Here is a 22048-nt window from a genome sequence, read left to right as displayed (position 1 = left end):
TTTACCAGATTAAGGAAGGTCTCTTCTCCTTAATTTACTAAATTTTTAAATCATAAAACAAGTATCAAATTTAATCAAATGAGTTTTCTTTATCTATTGAAAATGATAATTTGGCTTATACTTTTTGTTAATATTTTTCATTACATTAAACAACAATCGCATTTGAACCATCTTTATATTTCTTGTAAATCATCAGTATTATTGGTTTTTCCTTTTGCCTCAAATAACAATATGGCTCACTTACTGACCCTGTCTTTAAAAAAAATTATATTTTCATAATGGATATTTGCTTTATTTTTTATTTAAAAAATACTACATTACAATATATTTATCTTGGTTACTGAGTTTGTTTATGTCCCTTCAAATTTTGTGCCTGAGGCAAGTGTCTCACTTGTCTCACTCTACTCCCAGCCCTGCCAGTCAGATCACATATTTCAGATAGTGCTGATACCAACCAGATATTTGGGAGTAAATTTGTGAATCTAACCTGGTCAGTCAGAAAGTTACATTTCTCTAAACATGGCATTTGGCTCAAGGCTGGCCATAAGACAATTCGGTCAAAGAGAGGGAGGCCAGGATTTGTTATTTTTTTAAGTTAAGATTTTATTATTATTATTACTGTTACTACTACTACTACTACTATTATTATTATAGCAGTTTTAGATTCACAGCAAAATTGAAGGAAAGGTACAGAGTTTTCCCATAACTCCTCTACCATAACACATGCATAGCCTCTCCCATTATCATTATCCCTGACCAGAATGTTACATTAGTTACAGTTGATGAACCTACATTGACACATGATCACCCAAGGTCCATAGTTTACATTATGGTTCACTCTTGCTGTTGTACATTCTATAGGTTTGGACAATATATAATGACATGTACCCATCATTATGGTATCATACAGAGTATTTTCACTGCCCCCCAAATCCTCTGTGCTCTGTCTATTCATCTCTTCCTCCCCCATGCCCCCAACCCCTGGTAACCACTGATATTTTTACTGTCTCCATAGTTTTGCCTGTTCTAGGCAAATGCCATATATTTGGCATCATACAATATGTAGCTTTTTCAGACTGGCTTTTTTCACTTAGTAATATGAATTAAGGTTCCTCCATGTCTTTCCATGGCTTAGTAGTTCATTTCTTTTTCGTGCTGAATAATATCATATTGTCTAGACGTAACACAGTTTATCCATTCATCTAATGAAGCACATCTTAGTTGCTGCCAAGTTTTGGCAATCATGAATACAATTGCTATAAATATCTGTGTGCAAGTTCTTATGTGAACGTACATTTTCAACTTCTTTGGGAACACCAAGGAGCATGATTCCTGGATGGTATAGTAAGAGTATGTTTAGTTTTGTAAGAAATTGCCATACTGTCTTTCAAAGTAGCTATACTGTTTTGCATTCCTACAGGCAATGAATGAGTTGCTCTTGCTTTACCATATCTTTTCCAGCTGTTGGTGGTGTCAGTGTACCTTATTCAACCATCCTAATACGTGTGTAGCTCACTGTTGTTTTAATTTGCATTTCCATGGTGACATATGACGTGGAGCATCTTTTCATAAGTTTGTTTGCCGCCTGTATATCTTCTTTGAGGTGTCTGTTAAGGTCTTTGACCCATTTTTGATAGGGTTATTTGTTTTCTTATTGTTGAGATTTAAGAGTTCTTTGTATATTTTGGATAACAGTCCTTTATCCAATGTATGTTTTGCAAATATTTTCTCCCAGTCTGTAGCTTGCCTTCTAAGCTCTTGATATTTTCCTTTGCAGAGCAGAAGCTTTTAATTTTAATGAAATCTAGCTTATCAATTATTTCTTTCATGGATCATGCCTGAGGTCAGGACTTTATTTCAATTCTTTTAGCTAAGAGAGTACACACTTTTCTAGAAAACTTTACTCTGAGAGGATGTGGGACTTAAATTCTGGAAGTCATCTTGAAATCCTGTGAGATTAGAAAATAAAGGCAAAAAATATTGGGCAGCAGAATCAGAAGTGAAGATAGATTGAATTCTGATGACAATATGAGGCTCTGAACCCAACCATAATGCAGTCAGATACCTTTGACTTTTTCAATTTTGTGATAAAAAATATCCCTGTTTTGTTTCAGACTGTGTGGGCCAGAATTTTTCTCATTTGTAAGCAAATTGATGAGGAGATCATATCCGTTGTCCTAAAGCTCTATTTTATTTATTGTTATGTTATATGATTAAATGCCTGTGCACCTCTCTCTCTTTGGTAAGATGAATTATCATGTAGTATTATTCCCTTTAAAAATCGTCCAAATAATTCTAGCCAAGACTTCAGCTATGTGGTTAGAATAGTTCAGAGGTTGGGCCTGAGAGGCTGACAAGATCAAGGTTTCCTGTTCTGAAAAGCAGGATGCAGGGAAGGCAACTAAGATGTGTCCATGTTCAAGTCCTTGAGAAAGAACTAAAAGTCAAAAATTGGAGAAAGTAAATACAAATGCTAATTTCATAAAAACCAGACAAGAGCTGGAAGAACTGGTGAAAAAATCAGAAAGTCCCCTAAATAGTTGGTTACTTTAATGTCATTTTCTTCCTTCTTCTGGTATAAAAATTGGACAGGCCACCTTCAATAGTCAGGATTGGAAGTCATTTATATAATATATTGTCATATGATATATTTAAATATATTATCATATTTGTACAATTATATGAGATGATTGGTAGAAATATATATGGAATGAATTAAATGTAGAATATATGGATTATAAGGCATAGCACACTAATTTGCTGAGTAAGAAATCATAATACATGGATGCCCATTTATAACTGAAAGGATTATTTGCAAATTCCAATTAAAGGAGGTAAGTAGAGTGGAGCTTGTGGAATAATTTTTTTTCTTTGTCTTAGAACTCTTTATCTTTGGAATAACTGAAAAGCATTAATTTTTATTTTTTGAAGTATAAAAAACTCATGAGTATAACAGTCATACTTTATTATTCAGGATAATATATTTTATTTCTTATACTGTAAAAAATAAAATCATTTGAGCAATTTTCAGCATACATGGTTAATTTTGAACAAAGTCAGTAAATAGCATTATATGCTGTATAATGTAATTCTATATAAAATTCACAGTTAGATGTATTTGATTATGCAAAATAAGGGAAAACAATACCACCAGTGACAATCTTATTTAAAAACACAGTAAACATAATATTCACATGCATTAAACACTGCAAACCATCTCTCAGTGTGTGTCTTTCTTGACTAAGTAATGAAGAGCCATGAGTAGTTGTTGGTGAAAATAGTCAACTCACCATTGTGCTGTTTATATGTCCTTGGTAGCAACTTGCAACTTGACCTAGGGAGACTTTACAATTTATTTAAAGCCATTGCTATCCATGTATAAAAGACAACAGGAATATTTCACAAGAGATTTTGATTTCCAAAAGTTCCAAATTCCACAGCAGAGACTCAATTTAAGGCAGTTACTTATGTATGAATATTTGAAATCAAGATATAGAAATTTTCTTAAGTGAACAAATTGACACTGTTTTGCAATGATATAATTTTTATGCCATAGAGTGTATATTAGAACTTTTCATATTATGCCTCAAAATACAGTGATTTTATAGTTCACATCAGCTGTACCCTGACTTCACATGAATGGTCTGGAGGGGATCATATTTTTAAATAAAAAATCAGCATGAATAAACTAAGTAATTAAACATATATTCAGTGATCAGTGAATACCACTTTAACTAAATTGAAATAGTCATGAAAAAGTAGTGTAGGTAAGTCCAAAAATATATATAAATATATCAAAATTGGGGGATGGGGTGGGGTTAAGTACCAATTACTGAGTCATCGAAGGATTTTGAGTGGTGGTGGAGAAATATATGAATTAATTCTTAAGTGGTTGCCAAGTTTCGGGGAAGGAAAAGGAGTGAATAAGTAGAGCACAGAGAGTTTTGAGAACAGTGAAAATACTTCGTTTGATACTATAAATGGTGGAATCATGTCATTACACATTTGTCCAAACCCATAGAATGTACACCGAGTGAACTATAACGTAAGCTATGGACTTAGAATGATTATGTTTTGTCAATGTAGTTTCATCAGTTGTAATAAATGTCCCACTCTGTTGTGGGATGTTGATAATGGTGGAGGCTATGCATGTGTAGGGTCAAGAGTTATTTGGGAAATCTTGAAATGTCCTCTCAATTTTTTTTTTTTTTTTTGCGGTATACGGGCCTCCCACTGTCGTGGCCTCTCCCGCTGCGGAGCACAGGCTCCGGACGCGCAGGCCCAGCGGCCATGGCTCACGGGTCTAGCCGCTGCGCGGCATGTGGGATCCTCCCAGACCGGGGCACGAACCCGCGTCCCCTGCATCGGCAGGCAGACTCTCAACCACTGCGCCACCAGGGAAGCCCTGTCCTCTCAATTTTGCTGTGAACCTAAAAGTGCTCTAAAAAAAATAAAGCTTAAGAAAAAATTTTAAAAAGAAAAGAATTAAGTTAATAATGATATGAAGAATGAAGTAGATGTAAAAAGCCTGGGAGTTAGATGAACTTTATGAAAAAGGAAGCGTTAGTGTTTAGAGACTGATTGGAATTAGTATATGAGGGAAAATAAATCAAAATGGGTTCAAACTTTCAAGGCTGAGAAGCAGGCAGAATTATGATACTATTGCTTGAGAGAAGTAATTAAGCTAAACTAAATGGATAAAGTGGTTAGTTGTTTCTAGATGACAAGTTCAAATTTTAATGTGAAATTTGAAGTGAACATCATAGAATCTGAAATATCTAGAAGGCTGTTGAGATGTCAGACTGTACATGACTCAGCAGAGGAGGAAAGGTATAGATCTGGATAAACTGAATTAACTCCAGAGAAATGTTAGTTAAAAGCCTGAGAGTGAATAACACATATGTTTTCTAGTAGAATCTTCCTTGCTGATAATTTTCTCTTCCTTTTCTACAGAAATAACATGACTTTGTTTTAAAAGCGTGAATTACTGGTTGCTTTGTGTGCAAAGCCTAATTATAAATGAATAGGTTTCAGGCGTTTTAAATATACTTGCTATTTTTGGTAAGAGAAAATTTTGTCAAGCAATAAAATTAGGAAGTACATAAACAATTTCCTTTTGATTGCCACTAAGAAATTTCCTTTCCCACCAAGTTTTTTCTTATCATGATCTGTATTTAACACACAGCTATTCAGCCATCTTTACTGATATGATCAGCCATAAGCAAATAAAAGTTACATCAATCAAAATCAGGCAGGCAGGGCTTCCCTGGTGGCGCAGTGGTTGAGAGTCCGCCTGCCGATGCAGGGGACACGGGTTTGTGCCCCGGTCCGGGAAGATCCCACATGCTGCGGAGCGGCTGGGCCCGTGAGCAATGGCCGCTGAGCCTGCGCGTCTGGAGCCTATGCTCTGCAACGGGAGAGGCCACAACAGTGAGAGGCCCGCGTACCGCAAAAAAAAAAAAAAAAAAAAAAAATCAGGCAGGCACATGACATAGAGTTGACTTTCTTTGTTCAGATATGGTTTGGCTCAAGATTGTTTGAGGTACTGGTTAATGCAAAAGGAGAAAAAGTATGTCTAGGGAGGGAATCACATGGCAGAATTCTGTTATTACCAGCTCTTTCCAAATGCACTATTGAGTGATCTTTATCAGAAGGAGATGCTTGCCACTATTTTAGATGTGAAACCCCAAAACCACTTGATCTTTAATTGTTGTATTTCTTAATCTGGACATAGGCTATAAAATATATAATTGTATACATGATCAAAACAAATAAGTGACAACATATTCTCAAATAGGATGATCACCAAATGGTAAAATGGACTGATTTGATGTCAGTAGTATGATAAATTGTAGTTAAATGGCAGATAGTTAGAAAGGGATTGAGAGAATAATTAGTTCATAGTAGACAGTTAATAAGTTATAGCCATAGAATAAGCAATTTGACCAGATAAGAAAAGGAACCCTGATGCAAATACATTAATAGCAGATAATATATGCATAGAAAATTCATGAAAAACTCATTAAAAAGATTTCAGGAGAGAAAAAATAGGAATCATAATGAAAAGTTTTATCCAAAATATTTAGTAGAAATAATGTTGTAATGTAACAAATTTATATCTTTTTAACAAAAATTTCTTCATATACTATTTTCACTGGCTGCTTCTTTCTTTTTCTTTTGGTTTTAATTAATCCCCCTTTTGATATTCTTTGGATGAAACCTAAAAAGGAAGATAAATAAATTTATGCATGATAAAGCAACAACATAATAAAATATTTAATCTAAAATTTCTTCAAATTATCTTTTAATGTTTAAAACCAAAATACATGTAATTGGTTTAAAAGTCTTTAATTTGTCTATATCTTTGTGTAAACAACCTCTTCCTAAGGATGTCACTTTGCATAAATGGGTAAACGTTATTGATTTTTATTATTCACCTTGAGCTACAAAATCATACTCATTAAAGTGGACATGTGGTTATATATGGTTAGTGGAGTTATAGATGATTTTTATTTACATATTAATACTCTATAAATATGCAACATTTTTATTGTCAGAAGAAAATAAATACATTAAAGTTTTGTGCATTAGAAAGCTTAAAGATATTTTGGTATAATCCTTTAAAATGAAAGCTCAGTATGTAAATATTAAAAGAATAAAATGTTTTGTTTAAAACTGATTTTTTTCTATGAAGACATATTAAAAGGAATTACAGTTAACATATCTGGCAATATTATCAAAATGTAGTTGAAAAGGGGACACTTAGTTAAGTCATAATACTGTTCCTTATCATAAATAGAACTCATTTCATACTTTCATAGAATAAAATTCATTCATAATTTCAATATTATTATCTTAAACACTAGTGAATTAATAGGAAGAATGTCCTCTATACCTTTTTTACAAGTCTTAAGACATGCTTTTTTAGAGGTAAAATTGTTTTCATTCCCTCCACATCCACTGTACTTAAATGGGCGGCATTTCCCAATGATTGAATTGTAGTAGAATCTGCTCTCATTGGCTTGACATAATCCTCTATCTGCTGGGCTCAGACACCAGGAGGGGCCATAAAATTCTAAAAACATCAAGAAAACATGGTAAGCCATATATGATAGTTAATCTAAAACTTTCATATCATTGTTTATAGATTAGTCTTGTGGCATGTTTATGTAAAACAGTAATCTGAATGAATTAAAGTAACAAAATTCATGCATTTCAATTCCAGCAAAATGTTTAACCAATCTCCAAGTTTCCACTATACTGACACCTTTCTCCAATAAATGTAAAAGTAGGTACATTTGTTAAAGGAAATTGCCGGGATTACTCTTTATGTGACAAAACTAGTTGTACATAATACAAACAGCCACTATTCAACCATTTAATTTGTGAAAATGTATTAACCATATCAATTTTTTTAAAATTATCATTGTTTACATATCATTTGTTCATGAGTATTCAACTTTGCAAAAAAAGTCCTGATGAGCAAAATCCTTACTCATTGTATGACACAAACCGAAGCTGAGAAGGAGTTCTTTCCCTGACTAAAGTTCTGAATGATATATCACAATTTAAAGCACAGGGAATCAGGTATAGCAAATTCTAACCTTAAGCTTTGGAAAAGGAGCTCAGAAGAGATGATCTGGCTTAGTAATAAAGTTTTCTTGTGAATTGAGCCATCAGTTCTAGATGAGTTAGATATTTGTGCAAAGGGAGAAATATTGCTAAAGGCAGGAAAGATCAAACATTTGTAGGTTTAAACCAGACAGACAGGCTGGTCTGTCAGTGGGAACAACCACTTTCAAAAACAGAAGGAAAAAGAAACATGAACTAGGGTAATGAAAGGATAGCTCATTTCCTTAAGGCAAAGCAGAAAAATGGTTTCAGCCCAATGATAATTTTTAGCTCCTTCTGGAATTCCTGTCAGTGAGGGGAAGCTGGTACTCTTCAGTAGCAGAGCTAAACTGCTTGATATTATTGGTAAATCAATACTGCAGGTAAGTTGGTGGATGGTCAGGAATCAATAATAGAGAGCTTTGGTGGCTTTGCCAAATAGTGAGATGTGGTACAGCAAATGCAAATGAAGAGGATTTGCTAAATGTACATCACTGGCAGAAAATAGAACTTTGAGGAATCCAGTAGCAAGGAAGGCAAATAGGTTGTGCAAAAGAGCAAGAAGTGGTTTGATGGCAAGTGAACCCCAGGTGAATAGACTAAAAGAGAAATAAAACAATTTGAGAAAAAAATGAAAAAGATCTTAAATTGATAAACAATTTTATAACCTCCTGCCTTCTATGTATTTAAATATTAGAGTGTCTTGATATAACGTCTCATGTAAAGAGAAATTCTGGAAAATATAAGAGAAGCAGTGGGAATACTATGGGAAGAATTTATAATAAAACATTTTAGAAAGGTGACATTTTGTGTCAATTCAAGAATTGAAATCACATTAAAAATTTTTGTATTATTTAGTCTTTGACTAGGTGTGTAGACACTGATTTTAAAAGAAACTCCTAGGATCTATAAAACTAAAACATCATTCAAAATCATGTAGTCTAATTTATGTTTGGCCTCACCCCATTTGGGGGTTATAGTGCATGATTATTGCCATCATAAATCAAATTTAAAATGTACTTGGTGAGAATGTGTGCTTAATTTTTTAGAAAATGTCAAGGTCTTTTTGCCCCAACAATGGCTCATGTAAGAGGAAATTTCTAACAACCTAGGAGAGATATGTTGTAATTGAGTCCAATATTGTGCAAGCTTTTCCAGTAGGTATGTTGTGGATTCTCATTAATCCACAGCCAAGAATATGAGATGATGAAATGGTTATCAGTTGCCACCACTTCTAATTCCATGAGGCATCCAAAGTCATCACCTATGTTCAGAAACAAATGAAATACCCCACAAGCAATTAGCCTGATTTGAGAAAGAGAAAACAGAGGAAAGTGCTATTCATTGAAAAATTATCCTCAGAAAGCACCCACAGATGCTTCATAGTATATGTGTAAGTATGATGATATGATTTATACATCAATTTCACTTTAGCATTTTGTACACAAGATATTATCCCACAGTAAGTTGAAAATAATAATATGGATGTACTTTTAAGTTGTACACTTCTTTTCAAATGTTAGTTATTATGTCTTAATAGCAATGCCCGACCTAAAGTTCCTTATTCCAGGACAGAGAGAGTTTTCTGATGACAGGGAGCAAAATCATCCTTCTTTTTGCTTACAATCTAGAGTAAAACTGGCCCCATAACAAAATCAATGCCATTTCAACTTGAGCAAAAGTTGGCTTGTTATCTTGGGCTACAGTCCCTAGATTAAAGGTAACAAGGGATGTGTCTGTTATCACAGGCCAGGAGCCTCAAACATCATGTGAAAGCTAGAACCAAAACGATCTCTCCAGTGGGATCTGAAACCATGGAGCATACACCACTGTTTTGGTGGAGAGATGTACTGGAGCTTCTGTCTTCCTTTGGCGACCCAGTCTTCCAACAGTTTGCCACTGACCAAATCTACTCAGAAGCCAAAGAAAGAGCATGAAGAAGGCAGGGGATTAGTTTGAAAGCAAACAGACAGTTGACAGCACAGGTCCATCAAAGAGAGTTTTACTACCTGTTAAATTGTCCCAGGCATCAGATTGCCTCTACCCGAAACTCTTTGTGACTTCTGAATCAGAGGATGTGTGGACTGCTGCTTTCTGACAGCCTGGCATCTGGTGTGCAGACTTGAATTGTCCCTCTTACCAGATAGCAGCTCCTACTCAGAAAGTGTCTGTCCATGACTGACCCGATGACAGTTGTTTGTCTATCTCATTTGTTTGTCCTGTTTTAATCACTACCTACACAGATCATCAAACACAACTCACATTTGACCCAGGTCGATATAGGGAAGTAAGAATATTTTGATTAGGGGGTTAAAGCTTGAAATTAATCACTAAGAATGTTTTATTTTAAATTTTAAAAATTATGTATTTAATAATGCAATAAATTATCATCAGTTGGGGAGTCTTCATAATGTCATTACTCTTCAGAAACATGAATTATACCCACTACATAAACTAATCTATTTCTCCTAAAATCATTTAAACTCTAAGCAGTTAAGACTATCATTGGATTATTTTAGCATAAACAACAGAATTAAAATAATGAAGCAGATGGTTTCTCAAGGACATTTTAGCTCCAAGGATTTTTGGGGTCCTTATCATCTGATTCACTATCCAAAGTTGAGGAAATAGAAAATTTTTGCCCCCTGTGAGGAGATAAGCTTGACTGTTTTCAATTAACATGTTTATTCTAGATAAACATAGGCACTCACTTATTCAAAACCCAGACTTTGATATCTACAGTGAAAGAAAATATAAAGGTTTTGAAGTAGTTGCACAATGGGATATTTTGGTCTAGATTATAATTATTTGCAGAAATTTAAGATCGAATAAAAAGATGCTAACCTGACTTCTGTTCTTTTCCAAAGTAATTTAATAACCAAATGCATTCTGTCTTGATCTCGCCATTAATAACAATTTGGATAGCTTCCATTTAGAGGGTCTATGATAGATTTCAGAATTCAGGATCCACTTACATTCTGCCAGGAATTGCCATGATGTAGTATGACTGGTAAACTATAAGGTGATGCTCCAGAGCCAGTTTTATATGTAAAGTGCCTTATGCAATTGCTTTGAAACTTATACACTAAACTTTCAATTTTGTACTCACTTTGAATCTTTACTATGGTGTCTCTCTTACTGTCCCATTTTACATGCCTATATTTAGGCTTTTATTTTACCAATGAACTTAAGTTTTAGGAACTACCTCATCACTTGTTGAATAAATTATTTTTTGTCTTCTGAGATTGTTTTAGGGAATTAAATAACAAATCTTTCCTTTGAACAACAAATTCTTTTTTCCCATAATTTTATAGTGAAGAAAAATATAAAGATTTTTATTTTCTAATTACACTTTATCATTGTAAAATGTTGAAATAATATAAAAGTATGACAAATATAAAACAAAAGTTCTCCATAATTTGACCCTTGCCCTTTAAACCACCACCAGTGGTTTGGGAATATCTTCCCCAAAATCGTTTGCATATGCAAACACATATTAGTATACTGTTCTGCCTCATTATATTTGATAATATTTTCTGGCTTGTTTCCACATTTCTTCATCTGTATACCTCATTCTTTTTTTCTTTTTCTTTTTCTTTCTTTTTTTTTTTTTTTTTTTTTGCGGTACACGGGCCTCTCACTGTTGTGGTCTCTCCCGTTGCGGAGCACAGGCTCCGGATGCACAGGCTCAGCAGCCATGGCTCACGGGCCCAGCTGCTCCGTAGCATGTGGGATCTTCCCGGACCGGGGCTCGAACCCGTGTCCCCTGCATCAGCAGGCGGACTCTCAACCATTGCACCACCAGGGAAGCCCTACCTCATTCTTTTTAATGTATGCACAGTATTTAATTTTTTGAATTGACTACAGTATATTTAACCCATTATTGTGTATACATAGATTACTTCCATTTATTTTTTTCAGTTCCAGACAGTGGCTCATGAGCATCCTTATATACTGGTTCAGATATTTCTAGGAGATATTTCTAAAATTAGAATTGTGCAAAAGCTATATTCAATTTATAATTTGGTAGATGCTGTTGACTTTTCCACTAAAAGTTTATATAAATTTATACTTTTACAGTAGTGTTTAAAAGTGCCTAAACAATTTAACAAAAAGAAAAGTACCTAAAAATTTTAACAAACTTGGACCTTACTGCATTGTATTTATTTACCATTTGTTGCTTTTATTTTCTTTTCATACCCACAAAAGTGGAAGTAATTGCTCATTACTCAAATGTTCTGCAAATATAATTTACAGAACCTAAGGTGCCATTGATTTTAAGATGCACCATTATTTTATGCACTGCTTATAAAAAATACAATTACACTGTTACATACCATAAGTTACAAGTTTCATCATGATCTGAACCATGTTAAAACATGGAAAAATATGTACCTCACAATCAATAAAATATGATAGTTTATCTTTTTGTGTCAACACCCCAAAACTAAGCACATACATATACACATGTACATATAGAAACACACAAAAAACCTGAGAGGGTATGTAATCAGTGGGAAAGATGATCACTGTAGAGATGTTTTTATGAGGTAGGGAGCTTAGAGTTTACAACTCTGCAAAATAGATTCTTTTGTGCTAAGCCTATTCTATACTGCTGGGGATCCTCCAGCAGCTACCTTTACAGTATTTTATTTACTTCATGATGAGTTGGAGACAAAAATAGCAAAGAAAAAGTAAAAGGAAATATATTAGAATATTAATGGTGAGTGTCTCTGCGTAATGCACATATGGCTAATTTTTTCTTCTACTTTTGTATTTTTTTGCAAGTTGTCTTCAATTATAATGCTCAAATTATGTAATAATAAAATGTATAATAAATATTAGAGATATTATATAAAAATATTTTAGGGGGATCCCAGTGTTATGGGGTCATAAAGAAAGACTAGAGATTAGAATCTATTTCTGATTAGGAATGAAGAATAAACCTGTCACTTGTAAATTTACTATTTACAGATAGTAAATTTGTACTACAAGGAAAGCATGTATCTCCACTCACTAGGTAGAACTGGTGTTAAATGGGTAGCAACTGACATGCCATATAGAAAAGAGGGCAGGGAATGGGAAAACAAGCACTATGGAACTTTCTTTTTTCTGTGTGTACTGGGCCACTTAGCTGAGGTTGAAATGTAAAAGGTAAGCTGCCAGGGCACTTGAAGCTGAAAGGTCATGGGGAAATAGACTGTCAGAAACCTTTCCCAGACAAGGAAGCCCCACAGATTAAACAGGAGGAAGGGAAATGAGGTAGATATTTATTCGGTTGGATTTCCTTGCATAGATATTGCCTAATCCATGGACAAAGTTCATAAAACTATTTTCATCCAGGGATTTTTCTAAATAAAGCCACAAAGGAAGAAAGCCAGAGTAAAATCACAATTTTGAGACTCTTATGAGTAAACATATACTAAGATAATTATACCTTATAATACATTAGAAAAACTTTTCTTCATATCTGCAACATTGAAAACCCTATACGATTTTAGTAGAAGGTGAAAAGTAATGCTTACTTAGTCCTTTGATCAGCTTTCAAGGAAGAATGAAATTTTAATAAGCAAAGGAGGTAGAGGGAATATAGGTGAAGGAAAGCACAGGTCCGAATATCCCTGGTTTGTTGAGGTACTTCGCAAACTCCAAGCTATCTGAAGAGCGGAGTGCATGGAGAGTATAGTGGGACACAAGGCTGGAAAAGCAGATTTCGACAAAATTAAGAAGGTCCTTGAATACTAATGTATTTGGTTTTTATGATGTAGACATTAATAAATGTCTGAACATATAGAAGGATGAAAGAGACAAATTCTGATCTATCTTTATGAGTGAAACAAACACAACCAGGCATGTGTCAGCTGAATCCAGTAGGAGACTTGCAATAGAGAAGAATATAAGATAACCCTAACTAAAGCAGTTACAGTGGGAATGGCTAAAATTAAGCACCAGAGTGAATGTGGGTAGTGAAACAGCTAGAGAGAAGGTAATTCTAATATTTCTAGACTGGTTGACTTAGAAGATGGAATATTTCTAATGTATTATGAAATATAATTAGAGTATAAAATATAGTCAATAGTTTCAAAATTTGTCATTTTATCATGGCTTTCTTTCAATGTGGCTTTACTTAGAAAATTCTCTGAATGAAGATAGAATTGTGAACTATGCCTATGGATTAGCCAGCACCTAGGCAAACAAGTCCAAGACGTTAGATAGAAGATGGAACCCAGGTGTTTTTTTTTTTTTTTTTTTTTTTTTATGGTACGCGAGCCTCTCACTGCTGTGGCCTCTCCCGTTACGGAGCACAGGCTCCGGACGCGCAGGCTCAGCGGCCATGGCTCACGGGTCCAGCCACTCCGCGGCATGTGGGATCCTCCCGGACCGGGGCACGAACCCATGTCTCCTGCATCAGCATGCGGACTCTCAACCACTGCACCACCAGGGAAGCCCCGGAACCCAGGTTTTGAGAAGACAGAACATTTTAATTTTGACGATCCTTCAATGCAAGTACATCATGACTCTGTCCTCCCTTCATCTACGTATGCCCCTATTTCTCAGGCATGCCTGTAAAGGACAAAACCACCCTCTTATTTATTATTATTAGACTCCCAGTCTGCATGACAAATCCTGTCATATAGAAAGCACTCAATTATTATTGAACTGAATCGAAATTTAGAAATATAACAGATCTGTACCTAAAGTCATAAGATAAAGTTGGAAACACAGGTTTGCAAGTCCACTGATTAGAAATAAGACCCAAAGACATGAAACACGTATTGATATTTTATAATTGTGTTTGAATTTTACAAGTGCTTTATGTTATTTCAGGTAATCATAGTATTAAGTATATTAAATACAGACACTCCAAATCAAGGTTACATATTTCAGTTGTATTAAAAATTATTACTGATAATGTGCATACAAATGATACCCCTGATTATTTTATTTTTTCCTGCTTTAAACCTCTGTTGATACTGGATAATCATTGACCCCACCATCGTGAAAAATTCAAATATTAATACCTTTGAGCTCTTATTTGTGCTAAACACTGGGTTAAGTCATTACAGTCTTCCCCGAAATTTTATGAGCTATTACTCTTCACGTATAACAAATGAGGAACCTGAGGCTGAAAGTTGTGTAATTCTTTTCCAGGCCACAGAGAGAGTCTGCAATAGCAGAACTGGAATTTAAACCACATCTTTCTGCCCATAAAGCCAATGTTCTTAACCACTATGATATGTCTTCTGAAAACTAACTAGAAAATAAAAATAACTGAGCAAATATATTTTAATAATTATCAGGTAAAATGAAAGTTGTCACAACTTATCCTTTATGTTTCATTCTCAAAGTCTCTCTTCTTTGAAGCTCAGATTCAGTATGTCTTAGAAGCTTCTTACCCTCAGTTATGTGAGTGGAGTTGGAATTTAGCAAGTTTGAACAGGAGAAAAATACCTAATCAAAACAGTCATCAAACAAGGAAGCTGAAAACAAGTTTTGGGAGTAACAGTCCTGAGCCAAACAGTATTCAGAGAGCTCAAACATTTGAAGGTGAGAATTATTGAGTTGGCATGTTCAACCTGGGCAGATTCTAGAAATAGACCAAAGTTCCAGGATTCTATGCCTTCTCTGATCATATTTGCACTGGCCAGTTGGGTCCATTTAATAGCATTAAGATGTGATAGAAAACTAGAAACCTCATTCTGCTGTGTCCCTAGGAAAGATAGTTGGAATTTTCCTAAAATATACATTTTATATCAATGCTTCTCAAATTCATTCTTGCAAAGATTGTCCAGCATTCAAATAGAAAAAGGGCAAAGACTTACACGCAACATAGAGTAGCACAGGGTTATCTAACCTATTCCTATCTCATTCCTAACATGTCCTATAGCAGTCCATACCAAAATCATATTATAGGGATTTTTCCTTTTTAGCAAAAAACATGTGCCATCAAATAAATCAATGAATTAGTATTATTAATTTATTAGTTTGTAGTTTGTATTGTATTCATTTGTGAATAAGTTTTGATTTATAGTTGTGTAATGGTCACATGCCAAAGAAGTTTATTCCTACCATTTTACTTGTTCATATAAAATTAATATCATTCAAAATAATTTGATTTTCAAAATGGAGGTCTGTGAATTTTCTCTTTTAAAGGTATCCATATATTTAGAAACACTTCTCTGGAGGAATCTTATGACTGGGGCAAAAAATTTATCCTTGTTAAAACCAGAGATGGTCCAGGAAGAAAAGGATTAGCAAAAGTAGTCAGTGGTCACCTAGAGTGACTATATTCAGTTGGCAGCACTCTTGGCAGAGATGAAGTGCTACATTTTTGTTTCTCACCAGATCTCCTGCCAAGAAATAGTAGGTCTGATGAATCCTTACCACAAGTTGTTATCAATTTTTATAAAGCCAGCTTGAAGGCACATGATTCACCATGCAGGAATATTTAGATTATGAGGGAAGTTTCTGTGCTTCTTGGTTTGAGAATACAGTATGAAAAACAGGATATTTCTTTGGGACTATGGAAGTGGGGTGTTGATGAGTTGGGTTTTCCAGAATTGTTGACACTGCTTAGTGGTGATTAACTGTGGTATACAGCTAAGTGTGTAACTCTTTAGTTGATGGAGGTTATTTTCTTTCCAAAAAATTTCCATGGTTGTAATAGTCTCCTTTATGTAACCACATCTTCAACAAGAAGCCAAATAGGTGACAACATTCTCTTGCAAATCTGTAAATTGACCATACCAGTAATGGTTTTTGGTGTCAATCAGGCAATTTCTGAGCATAACACCTCTTCCAGAAGGCTGATAACCAAAATTTTTTAAAAGATGTGTGTGTATGTATATATGTGTGTGTGTGTGTGTGTGTCTTTCTTTTCTACCCATTTTTTTCACATTTATATGGAATCTGGCCACTAGGTCATACAGTGAATACAGTCAGGAGAGACATAGAGTTCCAAGTACCCAAATGGCCTTCAGAATACCATTCAATTATTCTCCCATGACCTGGAGGCTGCCAGGAAGCAACATGGGACTAGGTCAGGTATACAGATGTTCATTTTCTTAAATAGCAAATACCAGACTGGGTTGGCAATAGGCTTCTGAAGTCTATTCAAAATTTTTCTTTCCGAAATATCATATAGCTGATGTAGTTCCAAGGCAGCTAATAAGAGTTGATATACAGAAGCAAAGGAAGCTATGAGCAGCAGAAGGATCATCCACTGTTTTCATGAATGAGTCGAGTCCACTCAAAAGGCCCAATACCAATATGAACACTTGAGAACATTAGTTTTTCTTTGCTAGTTAGATGTTTATCAAAGAGATATATTGAGAGGAATATATTAACTCCATATAAATATTAAAACTTTATTAATAGTATCCTATGGAAGACACCACATATACCATGTAAATATTAAAGAAATACCAAAAAACAATTATTAACATATGCATAAAATGCCACATAATCTTAAAATGAATATGGATGCATGAATGCAGATGTTCAGAAAGACTTGGTAAATGTGGTCAGCATTCTTCCAACCGTCATTTGTTCTTTCTGTTGTAACTGTGGATTACAAAATTAATAAATAAAAAAATATTAGCCTTCTATCCTGTGCCTAACAGTGGGATAAACACTAGGGGAGGGAAGTCTACAAAATATATAATCCATGCTCTCTTCCTTCAAAAAACTTGTAATCTAGTCAGTGAGGCAGAGCTGACACATCAAACAATATAAATATTAAATGAATCAAAATAAAAAGCCAGGGGAAAGAGAGAGGAAGAAGTCTTCCTTATGGTGGTAAAAAAGCAGCTTAGGTATGATGAGGAAGGCCAGTGAGTTTTAGGTGGGAGAAAGCGGTGGATAACTTGTGTTTAATAATAATGAAGAGAGTGGATAATTTGTGTTTAATGACAATATCTATTCTGAATGGACAAAAAACTTTTTTATTTACAGGATAGTGAGACAAAATCTGGAATAGGTAGAGAGCTAACAGATAACAGACAAATTTAAGCCAAGTGGATGAGGCTAAATTAACACAGGGAAAAAAATGTATCCATTAAGTTAAAACTCTTTTCTATAAAGCAAGAGAAATATGTAAATTTGCCTGACTCTAATATAATGAATGTATCTAAGTAGGCCAGTCATGTCAAAAAAGGTCATATCTTATACATGTTATATATAGCTCTGATTCTCCATCTCCATCTTTTATGTCTATACATATACACACATATACATAAAATGTTTTACTTGACTTATGCCTGATATATGACTATATTAATAATATATGTAGTACATCTGAGTTATAGCTGACCTCTGTGATATCTATTTATTTATCCTCCTTATCTACCTATTTAATGTCTATAACATCTGGTTTGCCTGAGCTAGTATTAATTCATGCTTATTTTTTTGGTATATCATGTTCCAACATATTGTGTTTTTTAAAAATTGAAATATGTTTTAAAATAAAACTATAATATTTATCCACCAAAATGACAAACCCAATTTTCTGTCTATATGTATATATTTTAAATAAATAAAATTTTTTTAGTATTCTCCTTTCATTTCTATTAGCATCCCAGTTTGGTTGACATATGATTGTTGTAATCTAAGCATGAAGGACTGATAGTCTGAATGAAATAGGTTAGACTGAAAATGGAGAAGATGAGAATGGACATTTCATCAGAAAAAGCAATAGAATTTAATGACTGACTAGAACAGAAGTGATCAAAAGAGATTACCAAATGCTCAAGTTGAAATAAATGGAAAAATGGTGGCAGAATTCTGAAAATTTGGAAAGCTGGAAATACTGAAAACTATAAAGAAAAATTTTACAAATAAAATTCTTTTGGTTTCAAAGCCCCATGATACTTCTGCATGCCAATATTCTCAATTTGTTTCTAGGAAACACATTTGAACTGTTTTAGGTTCCCACATATATATTTAGTTCTATTGTGGATTCTCTTTTAAAGGTTAATTATAATTTTTTTACTGTATGTGTACTGAAGCACTTATTTGAATAATCTGAGATTTTATAAGTGGCTGAAATACCACCTTTTCCTGCAAATGGGAACTTACAAAGAGTTGTTTTACAGATGAGAAACTAAGGCCTGGGAACTAAGGCTTGTATTGCTCTGAATTACATGGGTAATAATGATAAATCATACTTATGTAGCACTGAATAGGTTATCAGGTACTGTCCTAAGCAAGTTATGTATATTGACTGATTTCACCTCACAATAAAACCTATGAGGTAAGTACTATATTATTACCATCCTCATTTTGCAGTGGGAAAAAATAAGGTTCTGAGAGGTTAAGAATTATCTTAATGTTGCACAGCTGGTAAGTGAAAGAAATAGGATCTGAGACCAAGTCTTCAGGCTGAGAGTCATATCTCTTATCCACTATATTTTAGTGCCAATCCCAGCAGGAAAGTCAAGAAGAACCCGTTGTGACAGTCTTTCATTCTGAAGATCTTACACAGAACTGCATACACTTAGAGATACTGTGTTAGAATTATTTCTCTCCCATATGTACTGAGCACATATTTATTGTAACTATGAGGAGATCCTCACAATTCAGGACAAAAAATCAAAATCAAGTAATTTGCTCTCACTTCTGCACAGGGCCATGCTTACAGAACATTTATAAAAATCTCTTTAGGGCTTCCCTGGTGGCGCAGTGGTTGAGAATCCGCCCGCCGATGCAGGGGACACGGGTTCGTGCCCCGGTCTGGGAAGATCCCACATGCAGCGGAGCGGCTGGGCCCGTGAGCCATGGCCGCTGAGCCTGTGCGTCCGGAGCCTGTGCTCCGCAACGGCAGAGGCCGCAACAGTGAAAGGCCCGCGTACCGAAAAAAACAAAACAAAACAAAACAAAAACCTCTTTAAGGAAGAGCAAGTTTCAATATTTGAGGTCACCTATGTAGCCTATTAATACTGAAATATGGGGCTTCCCTGGTGGCGCAGTGGTTGAGTCCGCCTGCTGATGCAGGGGACACGAGTTCGTGCACCGGTCCAGGAAGATCCCACATGCCGCGGAGCGGCTACGCTCGTGAGCCATGGCTGCTGGGCCTGCGCGTCCGGAGCCTGTGCTCCGCAACGAGAGAGGCCACAACAGTGAAAGGTCCGCGTACAGCAAAAAAACAAACAAACAAACAAAAAAAACTGAAACATGGAAATGAAAGGAGAAAATTAAACCTCAGTTGTGCTTAATAAGCATTCAAATATCTTGAGTCAAGAGGGTTCACTGGAAAAAATATATTCTCATGCTAATTTGCAATATTATGGTGGAGAATAAATTGCAATTTAAAAAAATTACCAAACCATTTTCCAGTAACATTGAACAAAATTTCTAAAATGTTTTTCTATTATCATCAGAAAGAGAAACATTAAAATTATATTTATAAATATTTCACTTAATAACAATAACACAATCTAGCTATATTTTTGGAGTATTCAAATACCTAAGGATTGTTTTTAATGAAAATAATTTTAAACGAATGCTATTCTATTTGTATTGTGGGGCATATTCTTATTCCTGTACACTGAATCAAAACCTTAAAGGATTTACATCTTTTCAAAAGAATCTAATATCCACAGAGAACCTTACGCATTTGCTAAAACGTTGAACAAGTTTTTACATAAACATAGAACTGTATTTTCTTAAATTATTATAAAATGTATTTATATAATTGCAATCAGTGACAGATATAATACTTCACTGCTCTAATTATAAAATCTAAAGACCTGAAGGGATTTTGAATATACTAACTCCCTCTGAAATTTTGCATGCCCTTTATGACACTGCAGGTACTATTGGAAGACTACTTGAATGCCTACAAATTGGGGAATTTAGTCACTGAAGCACTCATTCATTTTTGAAGACTTCACATTAAAAATAAACACTTTACAGAAAGAAATTTGCACTTTAGATTTCATTCATTAATTCTGATTCTTAGGCTGGGTTGAGGGAGATAAGGAATGGGGGGATAGGGACAGGGAAGACTGAAATGGAGAAGATTGAGTGAGGCATGTACAGAATTTAATTTTCCTTTCACATGACAGTGTTTCAAGTACTGAGAGTATATATAATGTTCTCTCTTAGATCTCACATCTCCTTACACTTTCCAGTCCTTCTAAGTCTCAGTCCAGTGACTTCTAAGGTATGGCATTCAGGGCTGAAGCAAGTCCACAGGCATCATCAGGTCAATGTAGGACTATATTCCTCATTCTAGATAAATCACAGACAACATTTGCAGTCCCTTAAATCCATGTGGGCAGAAGTTTTGCTTGCTTGTTTGTTTTTTGTAAAGAAAGATGCTCAAAGACATTCTGGTTCTGAACCCCATCCAATTCTGACACATGGCTGGGGTAGAGAACCTGTGACCCAGACACTATGTCTCTTTTTACCCTAAGGCTGCAATTTTAATAGTCACAGAACTCTCAACACATGCCAACTTTACGTTTAACACTTATACGGACTGCTTCTAAGCAAAATCTCCAATTTCTGAATAAGGACTTGTGATTTTTTAAATCTAGAAAGAACCTTACATTCATCCCATTAACTTTCAACTTTTTAGGTTGTTTCTGTCTAGATTTTTGTGGTGTCTGGTTATGTTTTCCAGTATTTTCACTATTTTCCCAGCTCTGCATTTTTGTGAGCATATTTCCTGTATGTTTGTTTAAATTTGAAAAATATGTTGACAGGACAGAGTCCAGAAAAGTGTTCTGCATACCTCCAAAAGAAAATTCTCTCAGAGTGACATAGCCTCACGGATGGTTAGTCACCAAATCCTAATCTGTCCTGTGACTAACACCAGAGACCTTCTCCAATGCTATGCTCAATTTTATTTTATTTATTTTACCGGTACGCAGGCCTCTCACCATTGTGGCCTCTCCCGTTGCGGAACACAGGCTCCGGACGCGCAGGCTCAGCGGCCATGGCTCACGGGCCCAGCCACTCCGCGGCACGTGGGATCCTCCCGGACCGGGGCACGAACCCGTGTCCCCTGCATCAGCAGGCAGACTCTCAACCACTGCGCCACCAGGGAAGCCCGCTATGCTGAATTTAAGAACACTGTAGGCTTCTTTTGACACACTGCTGCCATTACAATGACTTACAATTAGATATTGAAGTTGATAATTCCTAGCATTATTTTATAAGATAAATTTGGTGCAGAGTTAAATATCATGTAAAAGTTTTCATGGGATATGTAATCAAAAGCCTACTACAAAGCATACTTTAAAATAGATTAGGAAAATTATCACTTTTCTGGGAAAAAAGGTCTTAAGCAATTTTGAATCTCAGTATTTCAACACACCTATTATTAAAAAACAAAAGAAGTATAATTTTCTAAAAAGCATAGTTCTCATGTACATTTTATTTCTATTGTTACCATGATAATATTTTTCTGGCAGCAATTAAAATAGAGTCTTAC

At 34.9% G+C, this 22048-nt stretch overlaps 1 protein-coding gene across 3 annotated transcripts in view; it reads right to left on the bottom strand.

Annotated features, from left to right (window-relative positions):
- Positions 1–5456: 5456 nt before the first annotated feature.
- Positions 5457–22048, bottom strand: part of TFPI (tissue factor pathway inhibitor) — a 66936-nt gene continuing 50344 nt past the window's right edge. For 2 of the 3 annotated variants that reach the window (XM_060106259.1, XM_060106258.1), the window contains 2 exons: positions 6896–7075; positions 5457–6220 (listed from right to left, as the gene is read on the bottom strand). In XM_060106259.1, the coding sequence (XP_059962242.1) occupies positions 6114–6220; positions 6896–7075 (287 nt within the window). In that variant the 3' untranslated portion in view covers positions 5457–6113. Of the gene's footprint in view, positions 6221–6895; positions 7076–14474; positions 17176–22048 lie in introns of those variants that run through there. The other variant, XM_060106260.1, reaches the window with a different exon arrangement.

The sequence above is a fragment of the Mesoplodon densirostris genome, chromosome 8 (genome assembly GCF_025265405.1).
Source record: "Mesoplodon densirostris isolate mMesDen1 chromosome 8, mMesDen1 primary haplotype, whole genome shotgun sequence".
Taxonomy (NCBI): Eukaryota; Metazoa; Chordata; class Mammalia; order Artiodactyla; family Ziphiidae; genus Mesoplodon; species Mesoplodon densirostris.
The sequence above is the reverse complement of the archived record's forward strand: the minus strand, read 5'-3'. Positions and strand labels throughout refer to the sequence as shown.